The sequence below is a fragment of the Notamacropus eugenii genome, chromosome 2, assembly GCF_028372415.1.
Source record: "Notamacropus eugenii isolate mMacEug1 chromosome 2, mMacEug1.pri_v2, whole genome shotgun sequence".
In the NCBI taxonomy this organism is placed as follows: domain Eukaryota; kingdom Metazoa; phylum Chordata; class Mammalia; order Diprotodontia; family Macropodidae; genus Notamacropus; species Notamacropus eugenii.
The window spans coordinates 75,281,964-75,309,067 of NC_092873.1; the positions used below are offsets into that span (position 1 = coordinate 75,281,964).

The 27,104-nt window shown below is 36.6% G+C and overlaps 2 protein-coding genes across 7 annotated transcripts; one reads left to right on the top strand and one right to left on the bottom strand.

Moving 5' to 3' along the window:
• HFE (homeostatic iron regulator) lies at positions 1-25,922 on the top strand. 6 transcript variants are annotated; one of them, XM_072641020.1, is made up of 7 exons: positions 1-327; positions 1,057-1,320; positions 3,155-3,319; positions 3,796-4,071; positions 4,251-4,361; positions 5,003-5,035; positions 25,449-25,922. In XM_072641020.1, exons 1-7 carry the CDS (start codon positions 243-245, stop codon positions 25,532-25,534), a joined length of 1,020 nt encoding a protein of 339 aa, XP_072497121.1. In that variant the 5' UTR covers positions 1-242; the 3' UTR covers positions 25,535-25,922. The 6 variants fall into 6 exon arrangements, with proteins under 6 accessions (XP_072497121.1, XP_072497115.1, XP_072497116.1 ...); XM_072641014.1 differs by having other exon boundaries at positions 2-327; positions 3,041-3,319; positions 25,449-25,921; XM_072641015.1 differs by having other exon boundaries at positions 3-315; positions 3,041-3,319; positions 25,449-25,591.
• Positions 10,653-12,537, bottom strand: LOC140525530 (histone H1.5-like). Its single transcript, XM_072641027.1, has one exon. The coding sequence runs from the start codon at positions 12,535-12,537 to the stop codon at positions 11,884-11,886; it is 654 nt and encodes a 217-aa protein (XP_072497128.1). The 3' UTR covers positions 10,653-11,883.
• Positions 25,923-27,104: the final 1,182 nt, after the last annotated feature.

Genomic DNA, 27,104 nt, shown 5'->3' on the forward strand with positions numbered 1-27,104 from the left:
CTCCTGTGTTTTCCTCTGGGGACAGGACAAAAAGTACATCCTCTTCAGTGTACAGACCATTTCAACAAAACATGGGGTGGGGAACATTCTGAAAAGGAATGTCCTCCTAGTCCTGGAATAAAACATCTTATGCCTCTCATATTAAGTCCTGTAAACTAGGATTTGGGAGCCAACAGAAGCAGAAAAGGCAAAAAGAAGGGCATTCCTGTGATTTGGAAATACCGGGCAGGTTCAGGGTTGCTATGAGGACACTACCTCAACTGGCTCTTCTCCTGCTCCTCCTAAGGGTAGTGGTCCAACGGGAGGGACCGTCTCGTGAGTCTAAGGGTAGTGGTCAGCAGGTGGGGTGGGTCAATGGGAAAAAGACAGGAGTGAAAAAGTATTTCAATCCTACTTCCACCCTCATCCTCTCCCCCACCTCTTTTCCCTACAGAACAGGAATTAGGAGAAAGAGGTCTAATGGTCCTTTAAATTTTCCTGCCCTGTTTGGATTTCCTCCTATTCTTTACTCACCGTGGATTCTCTAGCTAATCATTGGTTTCCTTCTGAACTTTGTCCCCTAATTATTTTACTACTAATAATTTTAAGTTAAATTTCCATAGTGTTTTCACATATCTTATTTGATTTTGTAAAAGAAAAAAACTATGGGATTTTACATAATCATAGGATCATTGATTTGGAGTTAGAATGGACTTTATAAGCAATCTTGTCCTAGCCCCTCTTTTTACAGATAAGAAAAAAAATGAGACCCAGAAAGATTAAAGGATTTATCCAAGGTCACACAATATTTTGGAAGAGTTGTAACAGGGATTCCAGGTATACTGTCCTCTTTCTTTCTTTCCTCGGTTCCATCTTCTTTATCCTCAAACTAGAATTTATGGCTTCCACAAAGAGATCATTGCCTCAGTCTCTGTCCCAGTGGATTCCACCTAAAAATTCCACATTTTATATGATGATTTTCCACTGGCTAAAGGATCTGAAAAGCAACTAATTCAGAGCTTTTACTCTCACTCCATCTCCGGGAAGTGCCTGATTCTGTGTCTTTGTCATCCCCAGGGTCTCATTCTCTTCAGTTTCTCTTCATGGGGGCATCACATCCTGACTTAGGACTCCCTTCATTTGTGGCCCTTGGCTATGTGGATGAGCACTTATTTGTGTACTATGATCATGAAAGCCGTAAGGCAAAACCCCGAGGCCCATGGATACAGAAGGAAGAAATAGATGAGTTTTGGGTGACACTTACTCAAAGCCTGAAGGGATGGGATCACATGTTCATTATTGACCTTTGGACCATAATGGACAATCACAGCCAAGGTCAGGGTAAGTATTGGAAGTGGTTTACAATAGCATAACTTTTCCTTTCATTACCCTCGGTACCAAACATGAGCAAGTGGATCTGGGAGTAGGAGGACAGGAAAAGGTGCAGTTCACATCTTTCAGTCAACACAGAGTAGTCATAGTGAATAGTACTTCTATTCTGAAACTGTCACAGTAGGAGGGACTCCCAATTACTGTACATAGAATGAGTAGATAAGCATTTATTAAGTCCTGTGTTGCATCAGGCCCTATGCTAGATGCTGGGGATATAAAAATAAATCTGAGACCATCCCTGCCCTTAAGGAGCTTAAATAAGGGAGTGTTGGCCAGAGAAGGAAGTTTTGTTCTGGAGAGATACAGAGATGGTAAGTGAAACCACAGGATAGTCAAGTGCCATTCCCTTTATGGGAGCAATGATAATGTTAATTTGATTATGTTCCCAAAGCAAGAGGTGGAAAGAGATTAGCTGCTCTACACCCAAGGGGGATGGTTGGAATGGATATGAACTATGGTCTAGGGCTGGCTAGATAGAGGGATGTAGGTGAATCTGTATTCATTCCCACACCAATAAGGACCCCTCAGAAGGACAGGAAGGTAAGAGAAGGTGTATGGACCTCTGGTGTAGAGATTGCTATCCCAGATGAGGAAGAGTAGACAATGGAGAGGCAGAATCATAGAACATTAGAGCCAGAAGCGACCTTGAAGAACATATTATGCAATTTATAGATGAGGAAACAGGACAAGAAAGCTTAAATAACTTGTCCAGATCACATGAGTTAATGGAAGAACTGATCCATTTTTGGATCAGGGACATTTTATGTCCTACTTACAAGTTATCATAGCTATTCTATATACTTTATGTCCAGAATAGAGTTGATAATGTTTTTTTTATCTTTTTCTCTTTCCTTTAAAAAAAAATATGCTGGTAACTGAACCACAAGTCTTATTCTTAACATCCAGTTATCTTTGAAACCTCCATCTTCTAGGCGACCAAGAAGGGTAGAACTTATAATTAATTATGAAATGGAGCAGACAAGGAGCCTACTCTTCCACATTTCAGAAAATGTAAGGAAATAACATACAAGAAACAACATAAGGCTTTAGCTTTTTATTAGCTCTAAGAGGGACACAGCCAAAAAAAATGCCAAGATAGGACTTAGGGTTCAGCTGTAAATTTTCTCATTCCCCCACCTCAGGGCCTTCCTCTTCAATAGGAAAATGAGATTTGGGGAACAAGATGGAAAGTTCTGGATTATTTATATTGAAAAAGAAAAAGTAGAAGAGGACAAACTGAGTTCCTCTCTTCTGCTTCTGTCCTCTCTCTCTCAATGAGGTTTTCCATCTTATATGAAGATGGTGCTGTTTTAGCTCACCATTATTAACGCATTGGTTTTGAATTGTTTTATATTAGTGATTATATCAATACTCACTTTTCCTTGTCACCAAGCAAGGGGATCCCTTTGCAACATTGATACCCAGTGTGAATGTACAGTCTCCATCCTTGGCACATGTTATCTGTGCCAAGATGATTCACCCAAAGATGAAACCTATAAACCTAATGAAATTAGCACCATGATCTTACCAGTCCCATTAGGCAGATATCCCTTGCGATATGTATGTATATACATATTACACATATGATATAAAATCTTTAAGTTTTAGAGAGATATTTACAGTAGAACCCTTCAGCTTTGATAACTAGTCTGGGGTTGGGGGTTGTCAGGGTCTCACATACTACAGGTACTGCTTGGCTGTGAGCTCCTGGTGGAAGACAACAGAACCAGAAGTTTCTGGAAATATGGCTATGATGGTCAAGACTATCTCATCTTCCATCCAGAGACAATGAACTGGACAGCAGTTCAGCCTGAAGCCCAGACCACAAAGCAGGAATGGGAGATGACCAAGATCCGAGCAAAGCAACATAGAGCTTACCTAGAAAGAGACTGCCCTGAAAAACTACAAAGCTACTTGGAGACTGGAAGTGAAATTCTGAATAAGAAAGGTATAATGCTGACAAAGTTCCTCCCATGTTCTTGTTTTCTCTCTTTCTCTCTCTCTCTCTCTCTCTCTCTCTCTCTCTCTCTCTCTCTCTCTCTCTCTCCCTCCCTCTCTCTCTCTCTCTCCTTCCCTTCCTCCCTCCTTCCCTCTGCCCCCTTCTCTATATGGTGAATGTATGTATATACATACATATATATTTTCTGCTGTGGAGGTTAGGATAGTTATGTGTTTGAAGACTATCTCTCTCTGTGACCCCAGTCACTGGAATAAGATGAACTGATAGTTTCAACCTCCCTGGAAATGCTGAACCCTAAGTCCTATCTTGGTATTCTATTTTATTTTTTGGCTGTGTCCTTCTTAGGACTAATAAAAAGTTAAAGCCTTATGTTGTTTCTTCTATGTTATTTCCTTATACTGTTTTCTGAAGAAAAAGAGCCTTAAGAAAGACACCTTACCTATTCCTTTTACCTACACTTTCAGTGCCCCCATTGGTGAGAGTGACCCGACACATCACACATGAAGGTGTTATCACTCTGAGATGTCAAGCTCACAACTTCTCTCCAGTGAATATCACATTGCGCTGGTTATGGGATGGGAAGCAACTGAACCAAGGAACTGAGCTTGGGGACCTCCATCCCAGTGGGGATGGAACCTTCCAGATCTGGATAGCTGTGGATGTTACCCCAGGAGAAGAACAGAGATATTCCTGCCAAGTAGAGCACCCAGGACTAGACCAGCCCCTCATTATGACCTGGGGTATGGACTAGAATGAAGAACACAGAGAAAAGGGAATCTTTTCATGTGGAGAAAAAAAGTTATTTGTCTGAGCTGTAGGACCCAGAAGAATTCTGGGGACTATGCTTTAATGGGGTGGTAGAGGGAACGCACTGGGGCTAGTGGAATCATGGAACCCTAACCTCCCTATCCTGTTTCAGAGCATCGTCCACTGCCTGTCACCTTGGCTACTGGGATCATCACTGGGATTATTGTTAGCATTATCATTACCACCACAGCTGTCGTCATCTGGAAGAAGAGGAAGGTGTCAAGTAAGTAGAAAAAACGAAAATGATTTTTGCCTAGATGATTATAGTAGCCCCTAGGACATACTGACTTACTTGGCATTATTAAATGGTTCAGTATCAGAAATGGGCATGCTTTTATCAATGGAAATGTCATTAAATAAGATGCTTTACTATCAGCTTTGCTCCTACACCTTAAGGACCAGAGGGATTTTCCATCTAACTTGCACCTCCAATATGTCTCATTTTGCTTAGAATGTGAATTCCTCAAGAATAGGGACTACTTTTTCTTTTTCTGTCCCCAGAATTTAGCATATATTTTGCACAAAGTCAAGACTTAATACTTTTTCAATTGATCACTCCACTACTGTCTTGCCAGAACTCCTTGCCCCTTGGCCTAAGCAACTTATTCCTTACTTGTCCCTAGACCTGAGTCTGGTTGGAGCCATACATCCCTTTCAACATCATCCTTGCTTTCCGTGGGGTTTACCAGGGCTTTTACCCAGGAAAAAGAAGGAAAACATATGTTTTCAACAGAATTTAAATGTGGAGATGGTCTTTGGGGCTGAATAACCCAAAACAGGAAAATGAGGTTTATAATTAAAGGAAGAATTAACTGTAACTCTCATTTTCTCTATCCCTCATCACAAGACTTCTTATCTCCACAGGAGGATTGATCAGGAACTATATCCTAACTGAAGGTAAGTAAGCAAGACATATAAAGAAGACCAAGGAAAGATGACACGTAGTACTTTTTTTTTTTCTGAAAAACCTCAGAACTTATGGTATAGCCTACTGAGAGGACAGGGAAATTATCAATTATTAAGTGTGTATTGAATACCTGAATATCTACTATATAATAATAAATAACAACAGCTAACATTTATATAGTGCTTACTATTTGCCAGGTACTATGCTAAGCCCTTTGCAGTTATTATCTCATTTGATCCTCTCAACAATCCTGTGAAGTGTAGGTCCTATTATTATCCCCATTTGACATCTGATGAAACTGAGGCTAACATGAGTTAAGTTACTTCCTTGGGTTCAACAAAACTAGTAAATTTCTGAGACTAGATTTGAACACAGGTCTTCCTAACTTCAGGCCCCACTCCATACCACCTAATTGTCCTATCAAAGGTTGGGGACAGGAAGTATTGAGTGGAAAATTCCAGGGTACTATTCAAAATAAGTTTTTCAAGCCTACCAAGGTTCTTTTTCCAATGCCTTCTATTAATACTCTATGCATTGTTCACTTCCTAAGGTAGCTCACTTTCTCTCATAGCATTATCATCTCTGTTGCTGATGTTAAATGTATATCTCTATCCTTGGCCACTGAAATGCCTCCATAGGTATTCCAATATGACCTTAGAAAAGTCTTACTGACTTTTCAATTTCATTCAGTGGCACCAATATTTTCACAGTCATTCAGGCTCACTAACTGGAGTCGTGTTTATCTCACTCTCCTTTATTTCAACTATCCAGTTTGTCACCTAGTCCTATTATTTTTTTCTTTTTAATGTATCTAAGCTTAAATTCTTCCTTCATTCCCACTGTCACCACTAGCTTCATATCATTGTGTGTCTAGATTACCACAATAATCTCCTAACTTTCTTAATTCCAGTCTCATCAGAGATTGTCCCACACACCACCAGATTAATTTTCCAAAATCATCATTCTACTGTATTTGAGCGAGCTGCTATGCAAACCTGGAATAATCGTAGAAGGAAGGAGATGGAGGGGAGTGGGGGGCAGTCATGATATTGAAAGTAATATGAGGCATCTCAACTCTCTTCCCATGCTGCATTTCTTTTCAGTAAACTGACCCAGCTGGAGGAGAAATAGTAAGAGCCAGACATTCTGCTGATCCTCAGCAGCCAGTTTCCCTTCTATACTCCCAGTAGAAAGAGTCCTGGAAGGTGACATCCATGCTATGCACCCATCACCACCATCTTTTCACCTTCTACGTTACCTATGGACATCAAAGGATTCAGACTCTCTTCTGAACAATATTACACTTCATACTATCCCTCAATGGAAGGTCCCTGAAGATACTCATAGGACACTGATTAAAGTTAAACCTGAGGATTGAAATTATTATGATAAAGAGATTGGCAGAGTCTGTTTCATAGGGTCTCTGAACCTTGATAGAGTTGCTATAGAGTTCAGCCATAAGCAACAAGTTTCAATTTCAAAAGAAAGTGCTCATTAGTTAATTAACTTTCACAAATAACTCTCACTTGTCATTTCTAGTTTCCTTTTATATTTCTCTCCCTTAGGCATTCTCCATTCCAGTCAAATTGGACAGCTAAATGTACATAGTATCATATCTGCCATCTAGGGACCTTTACATAGGTATGCCCCCATACCTAGAATGCACTCCCTTATCCCCTCTGCCTCAAAGAAGCCCCTAACATCCAACCAAGCACAACTCACATGCCACCTCATATAGAAACCCTTTCCTGATTTGTTTAATTGCATAATATTTTCAACCTCTTGAAATGATTTTATATATGTTTTGCATTTACTTATCTGTATACCTCTTCCATACATAAGTGTAGTTCTGCTAAGGTAGAATGTAAACTCCTTGAGAAAAGACTATTTTGTTTTTGTATAGTGCCTTACACACAGTAAACACTCAACGTTTATTGAAGTTGAGGTAACCCATATTGGTCATTTGTAACAGACACTCCCTCTTTGTGATTGTATATGTGGGAGTCTAAATTTTTTGATATGAAGTTTATGTAGTGAACATATAATTAGGAAAAAAGGTTTGTTTCTTCAAATATTATTAGCTTGTTCTTCTCTAATGGGTACTGCTCTTTAATATCATGTTGATAGACTGACAAACTTACTATTGAATTCTGGATTTTCTAGACTCCATGCATACTACTAGGGGTTTCTACCATTCCACTTATCTTCTGATGGCCTAAAGGCTAGGCTAGGAAAGAATATTGAAGACAGGGAGAAATATCTGGAATGAGCTATAAATTTTTTAAAGTTTTTAATTTTTGCCAAGCTGAGTAATGTGAAACTATACTTGTGATTTACCTCAAATGTATATTATTCAAATGTAATTTGAACTCTGGAATTTCTTATAATTGCAATAAACATTTGGGCACTTTTGATCATATGGAATGTACTACAGTGGAAAGAGTGGGAAGAATATTGCTGAAGTTGAAAAAAGAAGGAAAGATCACGAACCCAGACATGTAATCTCAGAAATAGAAATTGTCAACTCCCATTCCCCTATTTCTTTTTATTCTTGGGTATTGGTAGTAGAACATAAACCCGAGACTAAAATCAAAGGGAACACAAGTAGACGAATCTGTAGAGGTTTAGGGGCTACTCATTTTAGTTCCTTCCCCATGTTATCACCATCATATTGTATAGATGCTTCCCCACCACCATCACCATAATTCAAATATGCATTCCTTGAAATGAGTATAGGGTATGACATAAAAATCCTAAACATCTTGCTGAATCCCAAAGATCTTTTGAAAATCACATTTGCAATTTGGGGAAAGTTACATTTCAAGGGAAACAAGAAAGTCTTTGTAATAACAGTTTATGGATAGCACCCCTTTTGAACATACCCCATATGGTATACTTTCAGGTAGGGTACTCCAGAGAATGACTTCCCCAGATTCAAGGGATTCGGTAGAACCACACCCCTAACATTATATATAACTCACAAACCTCCACTGATACATTTATTTTCAACAGTCAACTAGAGGATAGAATTAGGGCAAAGCAAAGACCTTCACTGAAATAGCCTGGTAAGAACTAGAAAACATCTCCCGTATTAACCTGGGGTACAATCTCCTGCAAAAATAGCAGGAGTGGGAAGAACAGGAAAACACATATAGTATAGAGAGGCATACACATAAGCAATGCACACATCCAAGGCAACTCACAACCCAATTGCTAAAAAATTCCAGTTTTCTTCCCATGATATCTACATGTTTATCTTCCTTATTTACTGGACAGGTCACCTGCTAAATTCCCTGAGCCTGCTCCTCTCCACAGCTGAACTTCACTCTGAATCCAGATTTTCTAAGCTTGCTTTCTTGGGAATGATGTTTCCCACTAGGCATGCTCTACTGCACGATGCCACTGAATCAGCTGGAGGCACAGTGGATATAGTGGGCCTGGTATCTGAAAGAACTAAGTTCAAATGTGGCCTTCAACACTTGCTAGCTGTGTAACTCTAGGCAAGTCATTTAATCTCTCTTTGCCTTATTTTCCTCAACTGTATAACAGGAATGATAATACCACGCAGAGTTGTGAAGAAGATCAAATGAGATAATACTTATAAAATCACTTAGCATAGTGCCTAGGACACAGATGCTAAATAAATGTATGTTTTCTTTTTCTGAGCATGGGACAGAAGAAAAGGATATCCTTTTCTCCACTCCTTAAGGCATAAGGATAAAGGGAAAGAGTTATTCCCTCTCAGGAGGGAGAAATAAATAGCAAATGTATAACTGCTGATAACCTTACTGTTACCCTTTCAGATCTAGAAGAATCTTACTAGAACATAAATTTTTAAAAGTTAAGAACCTGAATAGAATTGTAGAAGAGTTAGCTCTATGAAGATTAAGAAATAGAAATAGAAAATAGTATACATATTACTCAGCTGTATAAAGCATTTTTACAAAAATTCACCATGCACTAGGGCATAAAACATGATACATAAATTCAGAAAACCAACTACTATTAACTATATCAGTTTACTGACTACATCACAATAAAAAATATGATCAATATAAAGCATGTGAGTAATAATATCTAGAATTTATATTGCTCTTTCAAATTTGCAAAGTGCTTACATGTTATCTCAGTTGATTCTCACAAAGTAAGTACAATTATAATCCCCAATTTACAACTGAGGAAACTAAGGCTGAAGAGGTTAAATGACTTGCCCATGTTCATACAAGTAAATGTGATTCTGGATTTGAGCTGAGCACTTCCTCATTCCAGGTCTAGCATTCTATTCATTGTACCAGCTAACAAATTTAAATGAAAGCCAATTATTTCATTAAATAACAATAATTAAGCAACGTAAGAAAAAAGTTTAGAAGCAGTCAAAAGAAGGTCCTTATGGAGAAAGTTTATCCCTAAATATTTCCATCAATCAAAAAGCATATACTTCAAAAAATATAAAAATCTTAAAAAAAACTAACCAAATGTAAAATATTAATTCTGAAAATCAGAAACTTTTTTTAAACCCCACTTTAGATAACTAAAACTAGAAGTGGGTTTTTAAAAAAATCTAATAACTTCGTCAAAAGAAAATGTGGTCAAAAACATTTACATGGCAAGGTATACACCAACATAACTGATAAACTAATGAATATTTACAAAAATACAAAATACCCAGAATTAACCGAAGACAAAAGACATCTAAATAACCCAAATTAGAGGAAGAGAAGCCATAAGCTTCCAAAGGAAAAATTACTTATCTAGGACCAGTTGGATTTACAAATGAATTTTATCAAATACTAAAGCAACAATTCCAACATTATGTATTTTCAAAAAATAGCAAAAGGAGAATTTCATGAAACAAATGTGGATTTGATAATTAAACAAGGGAGAAATAAAGCAAAGGATAAAAAAATTATAGACCAGGGTTTCTTAAACTTTATTATGTTATGGACCCCTTTGGCAGTATGATGAAATCTATGGTTCCCTTCTCAGAATGTTTTTAAATGGATAAAATAACATAGCTAAAATTGCAAAGGAAACCAAACACATTGACATCATTACCAAAGTGTTTTTTAAAGTATGATTATATATCCCAGCTTAAGAACCCCTGCCATAGACCAATCTCTAATAAATATTGGTGTAAAAACACTGAATAAGATTAACAAAGAGTATGATGCAACATAATAAACAGATTATACACCATGACAACCATTGGATCATACAAAGAATGTAGGATTGGTTCAGAATTAGGAAAACTATAAACAAAAGACCATATTAAAACACAAATTCCCAAAATTGTATAACAAACGACATTTAAAAGATGCACATATATATTTGAAGACATTCATTTTACTCATGCCCTTAGGAGGAAATCTGGATTTAATTTCATTGGTTCAGGGAATTCTTTATAAGGGAACCCATCCTTACTACTTAGTATGGCAAGTAGTCTTTAATCTAAAACCAAGAGTTATTCATTGAAAAACTCAAGACATTTCCATTAAGATCAGAGGTAAAGCCAGGATATCTGTTATCACTACTATGAACATAGGTCTAGAAATGATAGCTGTCTATAAGAGTAATATGGAAGGGAATGAATAAAACAGAAAACAAACATTACATTTTACAATATCATTTTATTTAGAAAACCATACAGTCTAACTAAAAAGTGGAACAATTATCTTCAGTCAAGTAGCAAGATATAAAATAAACTCATGTAAATCATCACACTTTCGGCAAATTACAAAAAAAAAAGATAGGAAAAATTAGATCTGAATTACCAATATGTATGTGTGTGTGTGAATCCACACACACACACACACACACACACACACACACACACAGAAATTATGTGGCTACAACTAAGCACTCTTCATAGAAATACAGACAAAAACCTAGATGGGAATTTTTCTAAAAATTGGTATTAGCTAAAAAGCAGAAAAGTGAAATCCATCTTCATTTCCCCTGTACCTAGCAGATAGAACATGCTTAATAAAAAAAACTGAATTTGTGGCTTAGTTTCTTAACATGTAAAATGGGATTGGACTACTAGATGGTGTCAAAACTCTTCCATTTACAGTTCAATGATTGCACCAGGTGCTGATACCATTCCAAACTCTCCCACACATAAAACTTCTCCTGTTTGTTCATTAATCTGATTTTTCTTGACCTAGTAACAATTTAGGAAGATTAACACATACCAATCCTGGGCTCTTCAAATGTAAAATGAAGTTGATTGTTGATACTTCCAGAAACAATATATAAATTTAGCCAAGTTCTGTCATTAAATAGTGGTGATCCTAGGTAATACTTTGACTTCTTTAACCAAGTAGACTGGAATAATCAGTTGCAAGTTCTTTAAACAGTAGAAGAATCAGATGACTGTTAAAAATTGCTCCAGCAGTCTGCAATTTTCTCTCAAGATTGCATATCAGAGAAAACAAAGTTACAGCTACAGATATTAAGAGTCACAAAGTACCTTTTTGCTGTGGGAGAGGTTCAAAATTGTCAGACCCAAGTCGAAAGTTAAAATATAACAAATTTCTCCCTATCTTTTCCAGCTAATTTGCTTCTAACTACCAGTACCTAATACAACAACAGTGGTGGTAACATATTTAAAATCTCAAAAATATAAATAAAAAACCACAAAACCTATAACTCAGAAACGGCAGAAAGTGCCAAGATAATACTAGAGTTTGGTCACACCAAAAGCAATGCCTTCCACCGAGCAGGCTATTATCCATAGAAGCTTCTTTTCCATCAAGTGCTAAGCAGCTCTCCGTAAGATTCTTAGGGTGGCTCTTAAAAGAGCCTTTGGGGGGTTTCTTTGAAGAACTCGACAGCTAATTTACTTATTCTTGGGCAACACCTTCTTGGGTTTAACAGCCTTGGACTTGGCAACCTTAGCCTTCGGTTTCACTGCCTTGGTCTTTGCCGGACTCTTGACCACCTTCTTTGGCTTGGCGGCTTTCCCGGTCTTGGGACTCTTGGCTGTTTTCTTGGCTCCTACTGCAGCTTGTTTCTTTGCTTTTTTGGGAGTTTTCACGCTCTTGACAGTTACCGACCCAGGAGCTTTCTTCGGCTTCTTGGCAGCAGGTTTCTTAGCCTTAACCGAAAGAGACTTTTTGGCCTTGTTCTTGGTTTCACCTGGAGACCCTTTCTTGTTGAACCTGAAAGAACCTGAAGCTCCCGTACCTTTGGTCTGCACCAAGGTGCCTTTGCTGACCAAACTCTTCAAGCCCAGCTTGATACGGCTGTTGTTTTTCTCCACATCATAGCCGCTGGCTGCTAGGATCTTCTTGAGAGCCGCGAGAGACACCCCATTACGCTCGGTAGAGGCGGCCACCGCGTTAGTGATGAGCTCTGACACAGAGGGACCAGCAGCCTTAGGCCGCCCTCCTCTCCTGGCCTTCGTGGGCGCCTTATCTGCAGGCACTGGAGCTGGCACCGTGGCTGTAGCTGCGCTGGGTTCAGCAGATGAGGCAGGCGCCGTTTCAGACATATCAGACAACGTGGGCAAGAAACCAAAGATGAGAAAGTAGGACTATGCGGACTAGAAAGGAACGGCCCCGGCCCGGGGGTATATATAGGGCGGGGCTGCGCTGTGATTGGTGCACTGCTTAGCCCGCCATATGGGCCCGGTAATCTCTGTTCTGGCTTCTAAATTGTGTTTGTTAGACATCTAAAAAGCCCAAACGCAAAATGTTCCTTGCACCAAATCGCCCAATTTTTATCAAATAATCATCCCTGGACTCTCAGGCTTTACATACATTTTCTCTTGTTAATAAATATAAAATATGATACCCAAAACTTTCAAAAGTACTTGCAACTTTGGGCAAAATTCAATGGTAAGAAACCAAAGTTGCCCTTTTCATTATAAATTTAAAATGAATAGTTAAAGGGATAAGACTTATGACCTTTTAGAAATGATTCTTCATGTGTCTGACCTCTGATTTATCAAAAAAACAAATTATTTGTATTCAGAGTTTTGCTAAAAATGTCTGTCTAGATGAGGGAAGTAACACAGATTTCTCACAGGGCAGCCCATGGACCTAGAGGAAAACTTTAGGGTTCTTAGTAAATGGCATTAAATTCTCACTAACCTTTTTTTTTAAGTAGTGATTCATTTGATCCAAAAACAATCTTTCATCTTTTAAATTCAGATATCTTTGTATTCTTTGTAATTACACTACTCTCATTCAATCTGTAAGGGGACTTTTTCCAATGAAGGACTGAGATCTTAACAATGAAAATTAAAATCAGCATAATTAGTTGATTTGTGTATTTGGAGACAAAAAAAAAATCAACTTATCTGATTTGAAAATTAAATAGAGAGAGCCTTGTGGATAAAATGGATTTGGAGTAAGGAAATATTAAAGAAATAAAGAGTAATAATAATTCTTATTAATATTGTAACCTTTGGGAAAGAGGAACATACAGAGAAAAGGAAGGTTGAGAAGGCAAACATAGTGATGTGATAGGGAGTACTTTGAATTCAGAGTCAAGAGACCTAGTTTCAACTCTGCCACTGATGAGAACAATATTCTCCATGCAGTAAGAGATGAATTAATATTTATTGAAATAAACTAAATGAAGTGGAATTGAACCAGTGGTCATGTGACCTTGGGGTGGATCCCATACTTTTTCTGAAGTGAAATTAAAATTCTTAATTAAAATTAAAATTTTTTAAATTCTTAAAATTCTTCCCTGGTTGTAAAAATGCCACAAGGTAGATAAAGAGCAACTGACATCTAGAGAATAAAAATAATAAAAATAATTTTTAAAAAGAAAATACTCAAAGCAAAGAACATTTTATCTTGTGTTTTTAAGATAATTTTTTTCTAAGATAACAACCACTACAAAATGTGAATCTAGAAGTTAAAGCTAAGAATCAAAAACCTCTTCTGAAAATCAGCTTTTCCTCCTGACATTTTTGGGGAGGGGGGGTGGGCCTTAATAGCACTACCAGTCACCCATGCTTAAACTTCAAAAATCATTTTAACTCTATTTCTCATCCCCTATATCTAATCAGTTCCCAACTTCTATCAGAGTTTTCAAAATTCCTTGTTCTGGGCCTTAATATTTCTATATATGTCCTTTTTAACTAAATTATCTTTGAAGTTTTATCTCTAAGAAAGAAAATTTTCAAACTTACAAAACCTAAAATGTAAAATTTATTAATGGAAAATAGATCAATTTTCTTTATAAAGCAATCTTACTTTATATTGCCTGGCCATCTTCTTCTCCAATATCATGTGGTATAGAGGTGGATAATCCTACCATCTTTACATAATAAATAAAATTTAAGTATAAAACTATGTTTAGCATGAAATCAACAGGTGAAAGTCAAAAGTTGAAGTGATATTTGAAATCAGTATAAAATACTATAAGGGTGACCAATTTGTGTATGTGTGACCAAAAAGGAAAAAAACTTGTGCTTTTCTTTATTAACGAAAGTATAATTTTTACACTTACCTTAATCATAACTTCATCCTTCAAAAGGTGAAGAAACAGAAATTCTAGTCTAGATCTCTCTCATTCTCACCAATATGAGAAAACTGGTTACTAGGGTTTAAACAATAGTACCATTACGGAGGAAATTTTCTATCCTTCCTAGAGATTGTGATAGCAGAGAGGAAAGACATCTTAGATTAGGGAAAGAATCTTAAGCCATGGGTTAAATTTAGCTCAAAAAGAATGAAATTCTGAAAATCAAAGTTTTTTTGGAAATGAAAAAGAAACTATGGATGAGAAGGAAAAAATGGGAGTTTTCTGAAAAGATGCAAATGAATATGTAAGGAATATAGCAATGAACTGAAGTTTTTAACAATAGAAGCAAGTACAAGTAATAGAGAGTGAATATATAAATATAACAGAGTATCCTAAAACTATTATTAAGTTTTCTAAAGTTCATGATGAACATGATGAACATGTCACATGATGACATGTGAAGGACCTGGTAAGGCAAGCTAAGGATAACAAAAATAATAGAGTTTTATGTTTTTGGTTTTTGTTTGTTGTTTAAGATATATTAGGGAAAAATGAAGACTCAAAGAAAAAATGATGGGAGATAATGTCATTTTTTTTAGTCCATGTCCAACTCTTCATGCCCCCTTTTGGGGATTTCTTGGCAAAGATACTGAAGTGGTTTGCGATTTCCTTTTTCAACTCATTTTACAGATGGGAAAATTGAGGCAAACAGGGTTAATTGACTTGCCCAGTTCATACAGCTAATAAGTACCTGAGGTCAAATTTGAACTCAGGTCTTTTAAACCACAGGTCCAGTGTACCTACAACAAAGAGAAGGCAGTGCTGCTCAGAATTGTGGTTATTTTCTCAAACATAGAGGATAAGCTTTGGACTGGAGAGGATAGAACAAAAAAGAAAAAATAGATAATAGGGAATTGATACCCTGGACAAATGAGAAGAGAGTAAGTGAGCACCTAGCTACATTTTGATGACTTTTAGTGACCTGGCCCACGTGAATTACATCTTAGGCCAAGTGGTTCTCAAAGTGTGGTCCAAGGTCCCTGAGATCTTTTTTGGGGTACTATGAAATCAGAGCTATTTTTATAATAATACTAAGACTTTTTTGCCTTTTCCACTCTCCTGTATACTTACTTTCAGGAGTATACAATGGAATCTTCCAAAGTCTACATGACATGTGAATTAAAGATTTAACTGCAAACATGAAAACTAAGTTACCATCTTCTATATAGAACTTTTGCCCTGCAAATGGAAGGACCTACAGATATCACTAAACTTTTATTTTTTTGCTTTTATTTCTCCCATATAAGCATTAATGAAGCATCAAAGAATATCTTTTATGTGAATGCTTGGCCACAAACACAAGTAGTTGTAAAATATTCTGAGTGTTGAATGCCTTTTTTGGATCTCATAATTTATCCTAGAACAACCGTGTTGACATTTGCACATGGTGAAAAAAACAGCAGTAAGTTAAACTGCTGGTGCCTTACATGAATCAAAGCGATGGCACAAAATGGTATTAGTGTCACCGTGTTCTTCACCACCATGCACTTGGACACACCAAATGAATAAATAAACAGAATTTAAAATGCCACTTTCATTTAAGAATGTATTTGATGAAGCAATAAAAATTATTCATTTTATTAAATCCCAAACCTTGAGTACAGTTCTTTTTAATGTTCTGTGTATGTTGAAATAGAAAGTATGTATGCACTTCCTCAGCTGCTTTTTTCATGGAAAATTTTTTCTTGAAAGAATGATTAACATACTATAATTACACAAACTTGGCTATTTGACATACATTTTCTCAAGAAAAACAAAGCAAAACTGCTATTTCAAGGAAAACAACTGACAGTACTTGTTGGAAATAATAAAATTCAAGATTTCAAGTGAAACTTAGAATTTTGGGAAAATTATCCATTTGGGGGGAAAATTTTTGGGAAAATTAACTGTTGAGCTCAACAGTTTCCAAATACTTAGAGACTTTTCTGATGACATAGGTGGTGATATTAACAAATGCAATATTTGATATTGTATATGAAATGTCTTACCATTTGAAGATATATATTATATATATACATATATATAAAACTCAGTAAATCAATATCCCCCACATGATGTAACAAAATAATGCTAGAATTAAATTTTAAAAAATAAAAGATTCACTCAAGGTAAATTTCATCAATGGATTTTAAGTATCAAAAGTTCATTAATAAGGATTCAGATTCCACATTGCAACTAACGTTTAAGAAACTACGACTTGTCAAGCTGAAGTACAGTATCAAAGAATATACATAATTATCTAAAAAGGCTATTAAACTACTCTTCCCTTTTTCAACTACATATCTGTTGTGCATTTGTCCTTTGTTGCCAAAAAAGGTCATGCCATCAGAGAAATGATGACAGGACTTACATTTGATTTTGCTTTGGGTGAGGGAGGGCTGTGCAAGGTCACCAGCCTCACTTCTTCTCTGGAGCCATCTAGATCCAGTGACCAGATATTCATCAGGATGACTGGAGATGGCTCAGGATGCAACAAGAGACCTTGGCCCATTTAGGCCATAACCTATTCGTAGCCTGTTTAAGAAGTAGTCAGGGGATGACCCCTTTAATGAGGCAAAGAAAAATTACTAAATTAGTACTCTGAAGTCCACAGATTGTACCACACTAGACCCCTGCCCAAGCTCCACATATCTGTAAAGCTTAGTGAAGATTAATCCTAGTGGTATTGAAGCCATCAGGACAGTCTCCCCTTAAGGGAGGCTGTAAGGTTATAGAACATACTCATGGAAAAATACTAACAATAATATTTTTCAAAGGTTAGTATAGCTATGTCCACCAAAATAATATTTTGTCTACTACCACCTTGTTTTTTCTCTCTGATAGCAAATTTCTAAAATAATATTTTGCCCTGACCCCCGATGTGATTTGGCCAGCTTGAGGGTATAAGAACCCCATTCTCAGAAGTGTATGTTGCAGAACAATATCTCCTTTAGCAGGAATACACCTTTCTGCTGGATATGGAGTTTAAAATTGTCCAACTTACAATAAAAGAAACCAAGGCAGAAATCTGAGCCACTGGCACTTTATTAATAGGTCCATCCATGGTTCCCTCTAATAAAGTGGATCTCAGATCTTCCTTATGATCTGAGATGCCCTTGGTATGTAGGACTTTGTTTTTATAGAGTTTGATACTCAAATTAGCAAAAGAGGGATTTTAAAATACAAAATCTCACTGGTTGATAGACCATGCTCTTAAGGGCCAAAAATTAAGATGGGCTTGGCAAGAGTCATCTCCAGTGACCAAGTAATGAAAAGGTAGTCACCTGTTCCCGATGGGCAAGAGAAGCTACTCCCAGACCTCCCTCCATCATTCCAGTGCCCCCCAAGGGGCAGTATTATGGGAACGTATATTAGATAATCAACAACAGGTGAACAAGTTTCCACAGACAAGATGACCACACTTCCCATATAAGGACTTTTAAACCCTTAGTCTAGGATTGATTGATTCAATAGAAAATTGTTTTCACCTTATTAAAATTTCAGGGCTTAGCATCTGGAGACTTTAAATTTTTAGCATAAAAAAGGGTTATACTTCGTCAAATGTTTTTTCTGCACCTATTGAGATGATCATGTGTGTTGAGATAGGTTTTTTAATAATTTTGTTAATTATATTTAATAATTATGCTGATTGTTTTCCTAAGGTTGATCCATCCTTGAATCCCTTGTATAAATTTTACTTTATCATAATGGATGAGTTCTTGGAGTCTGTTTGATAGGATTTGGTTTAAAATTTTGAGTCAATGTTCAAGTAATGATATTGACCTAGAGTTGTTTTATTTTTCACCTGTGTTTTATCTTTTCCTGGTTTAGGTCTTAGGACTATATTTGTCTCAAAAAAGTGGTAGAGTGCTTTCTCAAATTTTGAGAATAATTTGTCAAGTGGACGTACTGTTCTTTAAAGATTTGATAGACTTTTTCATTAGAAGTAGGAGTTTTTCCTTTAGCTAGATCTATTTCCTTTTTGAAAATGTATTATTTAAGATCTTTATCTGGTCTGGGTAGGAGAGCAAAGTAAAGCAATTGTATTTTATCTGCAGTTCCTCTATCTTGCCTCTGACTGGGGGTATTGCAACCCCCAGCCTATCTATCTTTTACACTCCTTTCTGCTGAATATCCGTATAAAGGTCCTTTCTATTAGGTGGGTTGTGAGAGAGCTAACCTGAAGAAAAAACTTTCTTGTTACTAGCCCAAGGATAGGCCCTATCCAACCAAATGATATCACATCCCCTATTCCTACCTTGCAAGCTCCCAGTAACAGGCCTGTGCAATCCAGAAGCACCCCACATCCAATTCACCTCCTGCCTAAATTGAAACCTATATAAGCTTTGTCCTTTGGTTCCTTAGAGGAAAGGAGTCTCTGCCCTCAGAAGTGGGGAAACAAGAGGGAAATTCCTTCCTTTGCTGGCTAATTCCATAAACTCTCATTGGTTCCTAAACTTGGGGTTCAGGCTTGGATTTGGTTCTGGTTCTGATTTGTTGTAGTAATGACAATTTTACCCATACTGGACTTCTACTAGTTTGGTTCTCTTATATTCTTCAAGATATTCCTCTATTTCTTTCATATTCTCAGTTTTTAGCATTCTTGATAGATGTCATCCTTACTCAGGTGAGGCGGCTTCTTACCAGAGTCAGCTGCTGCTACTACTGGCTCCCATTTATGGTAGGTACTCAGGACTACTTTGATGACTTTCCCTACTCTCACTATTGCCTGGGAACTTTCATCTTAAGATTCTCGTGCACTTAAGATCAGGAAAAAATAAATAGAAAAGCAACAGAATCCACCTCATAAGGCTGATATAAGGTTTAAATAAGATAACATGTAAGGTGGTTTGTAAACCTAGAAGTGATATATAATGATATCTATCATCATCATCATAGCTGACAGGTAGTAGACAGAAGTTCTGAAGTAGGAAGATGATACCCTCCATCATGCACGTCCATAGCAAGCCTTCCTCAAGCTTCCATCTGCTTACCTGCCATATGCTTGCCCTGAATGCTAAATGAGCATGACCCAAGATAGGATGAAAGGAGGTAAAGAGGGTACTACAGAGGCTATATTATAAATTTATGTTATTTAGCTTTAACTAGACTCTTACTGAAGCAAGATAATCCTTTTATTCTTCCCTAAATGAATCTCTATCTCATTCCCCACAGAAGCTATTTCAAATCTTCTCTAATTTCTTCGTCTCTTAGACTTCTTCCCTCACTCTCAGCTGAGCACCTCATCTTTCACTTCATCTGTCAGCTGCTGACAATGATAATGACAAGGAAATTTATCACTTTAAGGCTTACAAACCATTTTACATCTTATCTCATTTAAACTTCACGCAAGCCTTGTGATTAGAGAGATTCAGTGACTTATCCAGGCTCACACAGCTAAGTGTCTGAGGTCAAATTCAGGTCTTCCTGACTCCAAATCTAGCATTCAATCCAATGTATCATCTAGCTGCCCATAGGAAGTCCCAGTAAGACACCATGATAACTCAAGGCTTCCTACTGTATGGGGAGGATAAATAATTTAATTGATTGCTGAGCAAGAATTCTGCATGTATACTAGGAGAGCAATCTCCACAACTCAGGGCTCTCTTCCCTGGTGGTTTTCACAGAAATTAAGCCACTGAGTTAAGGGTGGAAATAAGGCAGAACTGGCCACGTCTCCCCACCCAGCCAATGGTACTATAGTTTTTCTATTTATTCTTTCCTGATCTTAAGTGAATGAGAATCTTAAGACAGGAGTTCCCAGGCAACTCAAGAGACTGGGGAAATGTATCAATGCAGTCCTAAGTGCCTACCCTGAATAAGAGCAAGCAGTAGCAACAGCTGAGTATGATAAGGAGCCACCCCAGCTAAACAAAAGTGATTCATCCATCACCAAAGCAATGCACTGAAAGGAGGGGCAGCTAGGTGTTGCAGTGGATAGAGCACCAGTGCAGGAGTCAGGAGGACTTGAGTTCAAATCTCACCTCAAACACTTGACACTCACCAGCTGTGTGACCTTGGGCAAGTCACTTAACCCAATTGCCTCATCCCGGGTCATCTCCAGTCATCCTGATGAATATCTGGTCACTGGATTCAGATGGCTCTGGAGGAGAAGTGAGGCTGGTGACCTGCATAGCCCTCCCTCACTCAAAACAAAGTCAAGTGCAAGTCATGTCATTATTTCTCTAATGGCATGGTCTTCTTCGGCAACGAAAGATGAACACGTACCAAAGTGGACTTGGTGGAGACTCCTAGAAGGGAGAAAAGGACTCCTCGGACCAAAGGTCATAAGGTGCTATGTTTTCTACATTGTTCCTGACTAGTGACTACCTTTGAAAACCCTCTCAAGGGTTTCTGTAGGCAAAAGGAGAGTGGACCTCCTAATTTGGGAGGTTTCTTTTGCTGATACTATTCTTGATGTACCTTCTGAGTAAAATCAAATTTGTAGAAGCTAATTGATATTATCCTGTTAATAGACACAAAGGAGAGAACATTAAATGGGGATTCAATAATAATAGTACTGGAAACCCCAACCTATTAGGGTTATCCCTAGAATCCTGAAGGGATATAAAGTTAACCTGCTAGTCCAGTATGAGTTCAGAGATTGAGCTACAGGGGATAGGAAAATCGAAGAACTTTGTCTGGGATAAATTTGGGGCTCATGACCTTTACAAAGACTCACTAGAGAGAGTCTCCACCCAGAATTTTGGTATTTTATGCCCTAGTTTCAGTGATCCATTAAAGGGAAAAATAATTTTTTCTCTATTGTTTTAGACTGAAACTGGACAGGTACTTGAAAGGGGATGGAGCCAAGACAGAGGAAAGGCAGTAATTTGCCTGAGCTCTCATCAAAATCCCTCGAAAAGTTTTTAAATAATGATGTAAAATAATTTCTGGAGCAGCAGGACTCAGAAAAGAACAGAGTGAAATAAATATTTAGCCAAAGACAACTTAGAAGATCAGCAGGAAAGGTCTGTGACACCTATGTGAGAGTGGAGCACAGTTCAGCAGAGGTCTTGGGAGCCACTAAATCAGCTATAGATTATAGAACAGCTGATCAGAAGGAGACTATAGGGATCTCTTTGCTTGCACTGAGGCAGGATCCTGTTGCTTTGTTCATACTTAGATCCAGGTTGAAATCCTGGGTGGTAGTTTCAGAGCAAGAAGTAGCACTAGCACACTGATGCTTGCAACTCCAGTGAAGCAGGGAACCTCTTCACAGTTCCAGGGCAAAAAAGAGTGCTTGGGGTCACTCACAGACCAGAACACAGACCAGGAGAATAGTTAACAGACCTCTCCTAAGATTATACCACCTTGAAAGTAGTGAAAACTTACAGGCTCCTAGAAGTATCTCTGAAAACAGTTGCACAAAACCCTTGAAGCTTGGGACAGTGCACCCTCCACCCTGAATTTAAAACTACTTTAGCAAACAGTCAAGTAATAAACTGGGAAAATGAGTAAATAACAGAAAAAAAATCTGACCACAGAAAGTTACTATGGTGACCAGGAGATCCAAAACACACACTCAGAAGATAACAAAGTCAAAGCTTCAACATCCAAAGCCTCCAAGAAAAATATGAATTGGGCTCAGGCCATGGAAGAGCTCAAAAAGAATTTTGAAAATCAAGTAAGAGAGGCAGAAGAAAAATTAGGAAGAGAAATGAGAGTGATGTAAGAAATTGTGAAAAACAAGTCAGCCACTTGGTGAAAAAAAAAAAAGACACAAAAAAGTACTGAAGAAAATAACACTTTAAAAAATAGATTGGGCCAAATGGTAAAAGAGATACAAAAAAACCAAGGATGAGAAGAGATCTTAAAAAGCAGATATGGTCAAATGGAAAAAGAGGCACAAAAATTCACTAAAGAAAAAAAAAATCTTTAAAAAGGGGAATTGGCCAAATGGAAAAGGAGATACAAAAACTCACTGAAGAAAATAATTCCTTAAAAATTAGAATTAAGCAAATGGAAATTAACGACTTTATGAAAAATCAAGAAACAATAAAATGAAAACAAAAGAATGAAAAAACAGAAGATAATGTGAAATATCTCACTGGAAAAACAACTGACCTAGAAAATAGATCCAGGAGAGATAATTTAAAACTTACTGGACTACCATGATCAAAGAATGATCCTAAATATCATATTTCAAGAAAGTAACAAGGAAAACTGACCTGGTATTCTAGAACCAGAGGGGAAAACAGAAGTTGAAAGAATCTACTGATCACCTCCTAAAAGAGATTCCAAACTGACAAGTCTCAAGAATATTATAACCAAATTCCAGAGCTCCCAGGTCAAGAAAAAAATATTGCAAGCAACCAGAAAGAAACAATTCAAGTATCATGGAGTCATAGGATAACACCAGATTTAGCAACTTCATCATTAAAGGACTGGAGGGCTTTGAATATGACATTCTGGAGGACAAAGGAGCTAAGATTACAACCAAGAAAAACTTACCCAGCAAAATTGAGTATAATTCTTCAAGAGGAAAAAATGGATATTCAATGAAATAGAGGACTACTTTCAAGCATTCTTGATGAAAAGATCAGTGCTGAAAAGAATATTTGACTTTCAAATACAACACTCAAGAGAAGTATGGAAAGGTCAAAGGAAAAAAATACTACAGACAGAAAACGTACTAAGGAATCACAATCAGGTTCTTCTTAGATTTGGATTAGATTTCACTATAAGGAAAGATCTTGAAATACAGAATTCCAAAAATCAAAAGATAAAGACTTGCAACAAAGTTATTTACCCTTAAAAACAATATAATCCTAGAGGAAGAAAATTAGTTCTTGATAGAATAGAGGACTTTCAACCATTCTTGATGAAAAGACTAGGTCTAAGTAGAAGCTTTCACATGCAAACATAGGAGAAATTTTGAAGGGTAAATATATTTGAGCATTTGAAAGGGACTATACAATTTAAGTGAGGCAGCTAGGTGCCTCAAAGGATTGAGCATTGGGCCTGGAGTCAGAAACACCTGAGTTTAAAACAGATCTCAGACTCTCATTAGCTGTGTGACCCTTGGTGAGTCACTTAACCTTTCTTTGCCTTAATCCACTGGAGAAGAAAATGGCAAATCCTTCCACTTTTTGCCAATAAAACCCCATAGGTGTTAAGAGAGAATCAGACACAACTGAACAGCATACAATGGAATGTTCACATTCCCATGGAAGACAAAATAAGAAGAATCCCTTCAGAACATTAAGATCTTCAGGGGCCTTAGAAAAAAAATGGTCTATGGGTGGTTTTGTTGTGTTTTGATACTCTTAAGAAAAGAATTCAAAGTGGGGAAGAAACACTCAGAGATAGACTATAAAGAAAGGTTGGGGAACTTGTTATTTCATATAATAGGATACATGAAATGAATAATATATGAATGAAAGAATGGGAGGAATGGGTATCACATGTCTCACTGAGTTGACTAAAAGAGTGTTAAATGCACTCTTAAATTTTTGAATACGTGTGTGTGTATAGAAATACATTAATCTTAACAGGGAAATAGAATTGAACTGTAGGGGAGGGGGGAAGGGTTAAAAGAGGGGTAGGATCATGAGTAATTTGTCATAAAATTTTTAAAAACCTCCAGTTTTGGAGGGTTAAAGTGTGATGAGGAAATTGAAAGGAAAAATAAAAATCTGTGATTGAGGAAGGGTTGAGGGGAAGATAAGAAAAGCAGCAGAACAGAAACAGATTTTCTGCTTTTATCACCTTTTTCTTTAATAAAGAGGGAATGAGCAGTGCAAATAGAATAAAAATACAAGAGAATGGGATTGACAGAAAAACACAAATAACTATGAATATGAATGTATTGAACTTACCCATAAAATAGAAAAGAATCAAAGAATGGATTAGGAAGCTGAATTCAACCATATGTTGTTTCTAAGAAACACAATGGAAGTATAAAGATTTGCACAATGAAAATACTTATTTAGAGCAAAATCTGTTTTCAGGTAAGCTAAAAAAGAAGGCAATAATCATTATTTCAGACAAAATGACTATTAAAAGAGATAAACAGGGAAACTCCATTACCATAGATAAATCAATTCATTACTTAGTACATATGAAACAAATGACATAGCATTCAAATACAAGAAATTAAAATTGGGGGCAGGGGAGGGGTTCTGGGGGGGTGAGGAAAAACAACTCAATGTACCTCTTTTAGATCTAGATAGTTCCAACAAATATATAAACAGGAAAAAAGTTAAAGACCAGAATAAAATCTTCAGAGTTAGCTATGACAAATGTCTGATGATTACTCAATGGGAACAGGAAAGCATATACATATTTTTCAACAGTTTATGGCACATTTACAAAAATATTGGAACATAATAAAATCTAACAAATACATGCAGAAAAGCAGGAATATCAAATATATCTTTTAAACATTATAATTCAATAAAAATATATTCAATATAAGACCCCTGAAGAAAGAATTAAAAAGAATTAAAATTAATTGGAGACTAAATAATCCTAAGGAATTGATGGGTCAAAAAATAAATTATAAAAACAGCAGAAAATTTCACCAAAGAAAATGACAGGACAACGTATCAAAACTTTGAAAGATACAGCTAATACACTTCCTAAAGGAAGAGAACAGATCAGTGACATGGGCATGCACCTAAAATAAACAGCAGCTCAAAAACCCTCAACTGAACATCAGATTAGAAATTCTGAAAATCATGATAGAAATTAACAGCTGGGAACCACTTTTGAGCCCCCTTCACCTGAGAAAGGACTAAAACCTGGACTGGCCAATCAGGAGAAAGACATTTTTGACCAACTCTGAGCTTAACCTATCTAAATGCTTTTTGTGTTCTGGCATAAAAGACGTTTTGCTTTGCTCTCTGAGTGAACCCAAAATGCCCCTTTCTGTGCCCACAGCTACGAGGCCAGATGAAACTGACCAGGAGCGTTCTTCTGTTTATGAACACCAAGGACAAGGCACCTTGAACTGGACACTATTTTGAATAATGGGACTTTTCTTATCTTGGTATTTTATGGACACATGTTATGTTACATTATTACATATATGTAATGTGTGTGTGTAATGTATATTACATATACATATACACACATGTATATAGTCATGTTAATGAATAAAAGAAACAGACATCCTGGATCTGTAATTTCAATTGACACCTTGACATTCTCTTATCTTATTTTATTTACAACCTATCAAGAAATTCTTTTCTCAAATTATGATAAGGTTAACACATTTGGAGACTATAATTTTGGTGACAGGTATCCTGAATTTGGATTGCTGTTAAGTGCATAAAAGGTCTTCTTCAGCTTGTTTACCTCTGAGTTCAGAATTATTTTCTGACTTCCATGCATGTATGATTCTCTGGCTTAATGAGAATAAATTGGCACATTATAGCACATGTACAGCCTGATTCTGTTTGTTCCTTGTTTAAACCTTTGGTAAGGTAAACCCCATTCTGTTTGTTCTTGAACAAACCTTTGGTAAGGGGAAACCCCATTCTGTTTGTTCTTTGGACAAACCTTTGGTAAATGGTTGACACAGTACTGGAAGGAAAACTCACTTTATAACTAGTAACAGATCCTTCTTTAATATGGTTAATATCTATCTAAAAATCAAGATATAACATTATACGTAATGGAGAATGACTACATGCTTTTCCAATAATACCTAGAAAAACGCCATTATTACCACTATTATTTGACATGAAGACACACATGAAAACCATAATAACATAAGAAAAATAAATTCAGGAAATAAGTATAGGTACAGAGGAAACAAAGCTATGACAGGCATCCTGAAACTGGATTGCTCTAAGTGTATAAAGGGTCTTCTTCAGTTTGTTTAACTCTGAGTTCAGAATTATTTTCTGACTCCCATGCATGTATGATTCTCTGGCTTAATGAGAATAAACACACACATTATAGCACATGTACAGCCTAATTCTGTTTGTTCCTTTTTTAAACTTTTGAACAACATATGATAGTTTTTCTAAAGAACTTTGAAGAATCAACTAAAATTAATTGAAGCAATTTCAACAGAATTGCATGATATAAAATTAACCACCATAAATCATTCTTTCTGTACATCACCCAAAAAAATCTGGTTGGATTATATAAATAACATTCAAAATAATTACAGATTATAGAAAATATGTGTCCTCCTACCAAGATGTGTACTGGAACTATTTGAATACAAACACAAAACACTCTTTAGAACCAAATAATACTAATTGTTCATGATCTGCCATGACAATATCATAAGAATAATAACATTACCTAAGTTTATTTATTCAATGCCATACCAATTAAATTACATGGGATTACTTTATAGATCTAGAAAAAATTAAAAAATGCAAGGTAAAGATTGTTAAGGGAAGGCTATCAAGATGTAAGGAATAGTAGGGAAAAGTACAGCTACTCAGGACTCAAATATACATACATACATACATACATACATACATACATACATACATACATACATATATATGCATATAGTCTGTCCTCCACTCAGGTGTCAAACCAATTATCCCAAAGCACAAACATGACCATGTCATT